This window comes from Limanda limanda, chromosome 3 (assembly GCF_963576545.1).
Source record: "Limanda limanda chromosome 3, fLimLim1.1, whole genome shotgun sequence".
Lineage (NCBI taxonomy): Eukaryota > Metazoa > Chordata > Actinopteri > Pleuronectiformes > Pleuronectidae > Limanda > Limanda limanda.
In genome coordinates this window covers 9,667,223-9,676,110 of record NC_083638.1, presented here as the reverse complement: position 1 = coordinate 9,676,110, position 8,888 = coordinate 9,667,223, and the positions used below count along the sequence as shown (strand labels likewise).

General features: G+C 41.5%; 1 protein-coding gene across 1 annotated transcript; it reads right to left on the bottom strand.

The window, feature by feature from the left end:
- Window positions 1-2,293: 2,293 nt before the first annotated feature.
- On the bottom strand, window positions 2,294-8,308 carry vegfd (vascular endothelial growth factor D). The gene is made up of 8 exons (XM_061068901.1): window positions 8,192-8,308; window positions 4,328-4,523; window positions 4,129-4,249; window positions 3,868-3,937; window positions 3,611-3,738; window positions 3,418-3,533; window positions 3,121-3,286; window positions 2,294-2,348 (listed from the first exon to the last, which is right to left on the bottom strand). Exons 1-8 carry the CDS (start codon window positions 8,306-8,308, stop codon window positions 2,330-2,332), a joined length of 933 nt encoding a protein of 310 aa, XP_060924884.1. The 3' UTR covers window positions 2,294-2,329.
- Between the last annotated feature and the right edge of the window lie 580 nt (window positions 8,309-8,888).

Here is an 8,888-nt window from a genome sequence, read left to right as displayed (position 1 = left end):
TGGGATTTTTTTATAGTCTCTACGTTTATTATTGTAATGCTGTATAGGGTATTTGTTTTGGATTTCATGTTATGGATTTAATTTTGGATACTTTTTAAAAAAAATTTTTTAGCTTTGTGACATTTCAGGATTCAAAGCGTTTTATGTTTTGTTTTTTTCTTTGGAGATATATTGTTGTTTTTGTATTTATTAATTTAAATGATATATTTTTCACTGAGGTTTACATAAAAATAAACCTCCAACCTTTCTTTCAATTTTATTTGAAACAAAAAAAAAACAAAAGACATGAAATGATCTTAAAGCTACAAACAGATTTTGCATAATGTCTCTGGCATAAACATTAAAAGCGTACATTCCACAAAGTTGCTTGTGCTGGAATAAAAATTCTAAAATCATAAAACAGGATGACGATACCTGAGTGACATCATCCAACATGGCTGCACACACACGCACACGCACAAACAGACGTTCATACAACCCACCATACTATAGTCTGGAATAAGAGATACATATGAATACTTGTTAATGCCTGTATCTGATGTTTTCCACAAAAGTTCACCTTTATTGGAAAGGTTATATCTTTTTATTTTGATGCATTTGTCGTCTGTGGTGACTGATAAGAGAATTAGAACATTAGAAAGTCATAAATTGGATGAATGAAGAATAATGAGTCACAAGCTTTGACAGGTTCAGCAGCTTTTAACAATGCAAAAATGGTTTTGTTGGGCGACCTCTAGTGGCCACGGGCCGTCTGATGGGAGCAGAGAGAAGCGATGAAGGTTGTGTTTGTATGAGGAGTTTGAGGTGGTTGGATAAGTTGACAAAATATCGGAGACATAATGACAGGAAAATATTATGATATCTTAAATCAATATATGATGGTCACAAAATCCAGTCAAAGAAAATAAGGAGGCACGTATAAGACACGCTTTGATGTTTACATTTTACAGGTGATATAGAGGAATACAAAACTGGAAATCAATACATTCACCAAGCAACAACAGTAAAATCAACACATTTACAAATGGCTAACATGTTTTTACGAGATGCTGTATTTACAGTCCGCATGGTCCTTGTTATCAGAGAATATGGAGTTTCACCTGGAAGCTCAAATACATATCCAGTATAAAATGTATAGAGGTGCAGATCTCTATCAGCTCTGCCACCATCTGGCTAAAAAAATATTCACAGGTTCTAAGAGCAATGCAGCAAATCTCACATTAGCGAAACAGCTGCTTAATTGTTTATAAAAATGTGTTTTTATTGTTTAGCAACATTGGTTAAAAGTAGTCTGGCTTTATTTGTGTGTGACTCTAATAGAAAGTTTGACAAATCGAAAAAAAAAAGATGTACAATGATCTAAATGAATCACAAATGTAAAAATACTTGTTTGCAGCTGTGATCTCTTTCTCCACATCAGTATTATTGAGTGGATGCACATTAGGCAGAAATCTATGCCTTGAGTCTGCGTACTGGTCCGTTTTGCCCATGTGGACAATTTGTCCTTTTCTTTGTATAACTGAGAGCATTAATGATATAATGCTTTAGGCTCATTGTCCGTGCACCAATCATCTCAATGTGCTGCCGGTCACAGGGAGCGGGTGCCAATTGTAAATGACATTGGGCGAGGCGAGGTGTACACAGCTACAGAATCAGTTCAGTTAATTCAATTAAAGACTGATTGAATAGCATCGGCGTGACAAGGCTGTTCCATTTTAAACGGCTCCTGTAAATGCGTCCTTACATCCCCGATGAATGAAGGCTCCCACAATTCATTACATTACCTTGACAAACTTTTTTTCAAAGAGGTAACGTTGCCGAGTATCACACCTCAACTCAACCGAACAGCTAATGATAGACATGTTGAAAAAAAACAAACAAGGGCATTACAAGTTTCTCGTTTTCTCAGAGATTTAAGAATCAAAAAACTTCCACAGAGGGTGAATCATGTTTTCTAAAGTATCCTTATTATCTTTCAGAAGTAACAAAAATGAACTAACCGGGTGTTGTTGTTGACAAAAAAGGTGGATAGGAGCTCAGCAATAACTCATACATTCATTTCAAATTCAAATTATAAAAATAATCTTTTAATATAAACTACATATTCAGTGCACAAAGAACAAATGTACAAAACAAACTTGACACGTTGATTGAGACTTAGGGTAAGAATGTTAAAGTAAAATCAATTAACACAATCTTGTGAGTTAATATCATCATAATTAGTTAAAGTGATCAGCATAAATAGGACTGTAAATAAATTATGAGCCTTTTTTTCTCTGCCTTTTTCTCTGTTGAGCAGGTCGTCGTCATTTACTTCCCCGGTGGAATTCTACTTGGTCGGTCTGCACCTGTGAATAAGAGACGGGTCATTTAGAAACTGTTATTTCACTTCACCCTGCACGTAGCTGCTGTCCTCACCGACTCTAATAACTCATCCTTTTACTGTCGCTGTTTCCTGTTAAATTCCCTCCACCTATAGGAGGTTATGTTTTCACCCCTGTCCGTTTGTTTTTGAGGAAGAGGAAGTAAGAATTTCATTGTACAGGATCGTATACATGACAAATAAAACCCTTTCAACTTTTGAACTTTTAAGGAAAAATTCATGACATTTTGGAGCGTATCCGGACAAAGTCACAGATATAGGAAGGTTTTTTTATCCACTTTTGTCCGCTTTAGGAAATTATATTTTTAGGCATTAGATTTAGTCACTTTCTCAGGAGCACTTCATGGATTTGATGGAAAAAAAATCAGGCATATTTAGAAGGTGAGCATCTGTGAAGGCTGAGTGTGGATGAGCATAAAAATCTGAATATGTTTCATATCTGCTGCTGTAGGAACAACACAGGGCTAGAAGGAGTAGCTGAGACACTATCAGTGTGATAGTTTTTGAAGTAAATCCAAGAGAATATGATGAATTTTGTTGCGGATCTAGATCTGACAAAAAGGATACAACACTATGGGCCTTGGCCGAGATCTGTGCTCGACTCGGTGCTATTTTATTTATTTATTGATAACATTTTCCCTTTATCATTTTACCTGTTGCTTAAATCAAAAACTCTATATCAGACTAGATTCAATAAAGAAGGAGTTATTCTGAAGCATCTGTCTGGTTGGCCTTACTTGCATCCGACTGGATCGAAACGCTTATTACTGAGGGCACAGATGGTGCTGGTGCGTTGGCAGCGTTGGGCCGGTCTTGGCTCCGGGGTCGGCTCCGGTCTGGGAACACAGTCGCAGCGCTCCACATCTATTTCACAGTCGGGCATCCATGAACTGAGTGGCAACTCTTAGCCGCATGTAATAAACGGGGAGTGCATGTAAGTAGAAGTACGAGAAATCACTTTTCATCTTGACGTTCACGATTTCAAGTGCATTGGGTTTCATCACATGAAAAGTCTCACACACGCCAACACACACCTGGTGTACTGGAAGGGTAAGGTATGCATCTGTCAGCGGAACAATCCCAGATCGACCCCCTGGCACAGAGTCTCCTGGAGTCCTGCGACGCCGAGAGCTGGCTCGTCGGAGAGCAGCTGCCGATAAATCAGATGGATTAGAAGGAATATGATTCACCAGAGGAAACAGAGTGGACCTGAGGTGTGAGACTCACCCACTGCTCCTGTGAGGCTGAGCATTACGTCGTATAATTGGCGGCTCCATGCACCGGCACTCTGTGTGATTAGCCACTTTTATTAGCACCGGTTCCGGCAAAAAGTTGAATGGAATGATACTAAGCACCTGAAACGCACAGAATTACACACACACACACACACACACACACAGACACACACACATGCACAGGTGTAAGAGTGTTGAAACTTAAATCCTCAGTAGAAGTGTAGCCGCTCTTCAGTTTGGCTCACTCACAGTTTTGTTCACAAACAAAGTGGACGTGTTTCTGCAGGTGAGGCCCTCTTGATTGCAGCAACCACTGCACCTGTCAGTGGGAAAATAAAGCCACATCTGGGTAAAGTGACGTGCGTTGGTGCAAACACCACTGCAGAACATGTGTTCCACATTTACAGGAAACATACAGCTGTTGCAGCTGACTCAGAGCTGTAATATCCAAAACATCATGTTTAAATGTCTCCTGTAAGTTGTGCAGCTGTGATTTCAGGTCAAACAAACCTGTGGACGGACACACAAGGAGGCTTGAAGAACATTGATGAGTCAGTGCTCAGCTCCTTGGCCACGTCCACGCACGTTTCCCTCGGCATACACTGAGTCCGCTGCCACTCTTCATCTATGGCTGAAAGCAAGACATACATGTGTAAATAATCTCATCAGTACACATAGACATGAACAGGATCGACCCATTCTATCCGACCTTTCAGTATCTCCAGGCTGTAGGATTCGGCAGCGTAGCGTGTGGAGCGGTGAGAGCCTCCTGACGGCAGAGAGGAGAGGCTCTCTGGCTGCTGCAGCCTCAGACGACATTTCCACAACTTCCAGTCAGGAAACTCTTCCAGCCTCAGCAGCTCGTCCAGGCTGGAGGCCGATCGCACCTTTTGTTCCCACTCTCCCTTCATGGCCTGCTGGGATCACAGGCCACAATTAACATCTCACCTTGACATTTGTCTATTTCTATCTGGTCACATGGTCCCATTATAAGCTCCTCCTCACAATTTAAACTCAAGGCTTGAGTTGATTTGAGGTTAAAGGTCAGGTCAAGTCTTTGGAGGATTCAGTTCTTAGATTTGCTGTGAACAGACCACATGTCTGGATTTAAACCTAATTATGGTTCATATTAATAGGAACCTCTTTTATCTACACAGTATATAAAAATCACACAATTATTTATTTTCACACACACACAGATGTGCTAAATGTCAATCTTCAAGTTTGCACTAAACAATACAATAAACTGATATTATTGGATAACTTTTTGTTGACATCATATGCATGATATGATGAAGAAAATGATATTGATAAACAATACAATTGCTTTCAAAATATTAAATATTGAGTAAAATAAGTTTCAAAACTATAATCAAAAAAGTATTAATATAATAATTATTGTATTGTTATTATTGTAATAGGAAAAGGCAACTCGAATGATGACTGAAAAATACTTTCCACCATATCTACAGTAGATATTAAAACCTCTGTCATGATTCATAGTCAACAAACATGAAATCTAACAGACGTCTCAATAGGACTTCATCATTTGTCTCGTGTCTAAAACATTCATTTGGATCTGTAGGATGAGCGGTATAAAAAAAACTTTATGTTCAAACTACTTTTGATATAACGTTACTAGAGCTAACGTAAAATAATGTCATTGACACCCACTTTGACTCGAGAGGGAGGGGGGGTTAGGGTTAAAACCCAACTGCGCACATGCAATCCATGAGTTTAAGTATGCTCCTCGAAGGCTGCTTTCTGTTTGAAACACCTGTAACTTATACAGGACCTACACTGACAGGCTGCAGCCTACGATCACAACCTGAAGGACAATATAAACACATGTGAATAAATTCTGTCCTATGGGATTTACACCAAATGACTGCAACACTTTTCTGGGCCAGCAGCATTAGTCAGCAGTCAGGATGAGGCCACAGCTGGACACAAGAAGCCAAGAGTCTGGAAGCAGGAGTAGTTTCATGTAAACTGGGTTGGAAGCAAAATACAAGAGGCCCATCTACTCAAATCTTGCAAATGACCTACTTTGGATTCAAAATGCACTGAACATGCGACAATGGACATTTTCCTCAGGGATTGTGTATGTGAGAAAGCACATGTCCGAGTCAGTTGCTTTTCCTGCCAGCCCCTTAGGAAAATGTCCAGAAAATGAGTGTGAGAATACAGCGGGAAGCTATCCCCGCGAGTGAGTGAGTGAGTGATCGTGTTAATGAAGTTTCTAACATGCAAAAAGAGAGAAGAACAAAAAGATAACACAAAGAACTGAGGAGGCATACACACAGAAGACAATAGTGAAGATTGGAAAGACGACTGAGGCTGATGTCAATGTGCATGGAAACAAAAACACGTGATTCCGCAGCAGGATTTACATGTTGCCCCCTGGATACGCTACCGAATACAATCCCCTGCTGCGTTCTTTTTATGTGAAAGGAAATCTCTTTGTTTACGTACGTCATTTTCTGCTGAGTTCATGTGACGTTTGCTGTGGAGACACTGGGAGTCGACGTCACACACTGGGTGACACTCATTACACTTGCTGTGACTCACACTGTCACACACGTCGGTCAAAAGTGTGATTATTAGCAGCTGAAGCAGCAACTTGCACGTGTCTGTTCCACATTGACTTTGAGCCTTTCTGTCTCTGAACACTGTTCATTCTTAAAGGTCCAGTGTGTGAGATTTGGGTGAAAGGGATTCAATTGGCAGAATATAAAATAATCCGAGTGACTTTTTTTACTACTGTGTTTCATCTAAGTTGTACGAATTGTTGCTTTCACTACCTTGAATGGGACCTTTATATTTAAATACTTTATATTTATATCTGGAGCGGGTCCTCTTTTTGGAGGCCACCATGTTTTTTAAAGTAGGCCAGACTGGACAAACTAAAGACCTTTTGAGTTTTTATGATGACTAGAGGCCACCACAGGTTCTCTGTCATGTTTGAAGCGGAGAGTGAGGTGAGGGGTGTTCAGCTGCAACATGCAACTTCACCACTAGGTGTAACTAAATTCTACACATTTACACCCTTTAAGTCTCTTTTACCAAAGATTATACATATATATATTGAAGAGGACATGAAGACAGATTTAAAGACAAAAAATTCAAAATACATGGACCCTCAACTTCCAATCCCCAGCTTGCACTTTGAGAGGAGGCAGCAGTGTCCTTAACCACATGCACATGCACAATTACCAGTAAACAGAAAGAAGCAAGTGATTCAGATCTTAGATTAAGCCATAAAAAGCAGCTGTGCTGTTACAGAACTTCAAAGTCCCCATGATGATGACAAACCAGGACAAATGGAAGCAGAATAGATTGGAATAGGCAAATAGACTGGGAAGGGGAACGACCAGTATGAGGCTCAAACCCTGCTTTCCCAATGTTACAAAATAGATCAACAGACACATTTTCCTAAAGATGGTTTCTAGGATTGTAGGTAGTTCTATTCACACTGATGAATGGTCGAGTGTTATTTCTGAGTCACGTTTCGGTCAGGTGGGTGGTTTCAGCGGGATTTAGATTCCTCACCTCCACTTGCTGTGAGCTACTCAACCTGTACAAGATGTGCGTCACGTTTGTAATGTGGGAGGAAGTGGAGACGAGTAAAAGTGGCCATTGGGAGCAATGGCAGATACCCATAAAGTTTTTACTGTCCCTGTCTACTCCCCCAATCCTCATTAAAAAAAAAAAAAGATCAGCTACTGCTAGCACTAATAACATAATGATGTCCCGTGTGAGGGATTTTTACAGTTCTGTTTTTGTTTGTAACTTGTTGAAATTTTAATAGACTTTGAAGAGGGTGTCAGCTGAGGATGGGAGAGCAACGATCGAGGAGTTCCCAGGCTCATTCTTGAGGCAGGAAAGCCAGAGCCGGATAACTGGATGGTAGTTCTGCTACTGGGGCGGAGGCACGTCACAGAGGATATACATGCACTTGTCTGCGAATGCTTTCTTCAGCTCTGGTAAATGATCCGAGCCCTCTGATGTGTTCAGTGTGTTGCAGAAGAGAGGGTGGGGCAGGTTGGCCGGCCGACTGCTTCCACTTAAATCAGAGGAACAACAGAACAGAAAGTTGGGAGGTTTCCCCGCCGCAGCTTCTACCAGGGGATAGACCCACTTAATGAGAAACAGAGAGCGAGAGAGCGCCTGAGAAAAAGGGATGACAAGAAAGAGAGGTAAAGACGGGGGGAGAGTTCGCAGATGGGCTACGTCGCTCACGTGCGGTTTGTCTTGTAGCAACGACACATGATTTATATCACAGCAGTTTTATTATCAGTGGACAGGAGCAAAGGTGAGTGAACTGCACTCGCAGCATCTGGTCAAGTGTCAAGAGGATTATGTAACAGTGGGTGGGAAAAGGAAAGAGGAGGAAAAAGAAGTGAAATCAAGACTAATCAGTAATTGCTCCCGGCACAATGTCACATAATTACAAGTTATTTTTCTCCCAATGGGAACAAAATCTCTCATCAACTACAAACAGAAGCAGCGAATTGCGAGAAGCCAACATTGATTCTCGGTCCAGCATTGAGACACAAAGCTTTTTTGCCGCACTTACCCGACTCTCTTCCGGTCTGTGCATGCTGTGGCCCCCGTTGATCCAGCTCAGCTCCACCACCAGAGTCACCAAGCAGGAGAGTCTGCACAGGGTCCGTCTCATCCTCATCATCATCCCTCTGGCTCTGCTCGCCGGCTCTGAGAAGCACTCAGCAGTATGAACTTGTCTCCTCTTTTCTGCTGACAGAAAGCAGTTAGAACTGCCTCTCTGACTCAGTTTCCCAGACCAGCTCCGTCCCTCAGACCACACACACACACACACTCAGTCTCTTCAGCGCAGGTATGTGCAACACAAACTCATGATCCTCCAGCTGCACAGTTGAGCGTGAGAGTGTGTGTTTGTGTGTGTGTGTGTGTGTGTGTGTGTGTGTGTGTGTGTGTGTGTGTGTGTGTGTGTGTGTGTGTGTGTGCCTGAGCCAGACGTGACCTGTCACAGCACCCCAGACACCAAATGGAGAATGCTAAAGAGGCTTTAAAACGTGTACCTCTTGCTGCCGGAGCTTTGATGCAGCACCGGAGGTTTCCTGTTAAACAGCAACACTACCAGGAGTAAGAGGTGGGTAATTTCCTCAGTAAAAACAGAAGCCGAGATTCCCTTGAAGACTCACTGATCAATAAAGTCTGTGTTCAAGGCCTGTGACGTGTTACGGGGCCTCAAACAAATTCTTCTATTTCAAACTTTTCCTTGTTAT

Excerpts from the sequence above, each read along its gene's own strand:
- vegfd (XM_061068901.1), bottom strand. The coding sequence starts at position 8,308 with ATGATGAGGATGAGACGGACCCTGTGCAGACTCTCCTGCTTGGTGACT. Across the intron at positions 3,938-4,128 it reads CCTTGTGTGTCCGTCCACAG|GTGCAGTGGTTGCTGCAATC; the intron begins GTTTGTTTGACC and ends TCCCACTGACAG. Across the intron at positions 3,534-3,610 it reads CAGCCTCACAGGAGCAGTGG|CTGCTCTCCGACGAGCCAGC; the intron begins GTGAGTCTCACA and ends ATTTATCGGCAG.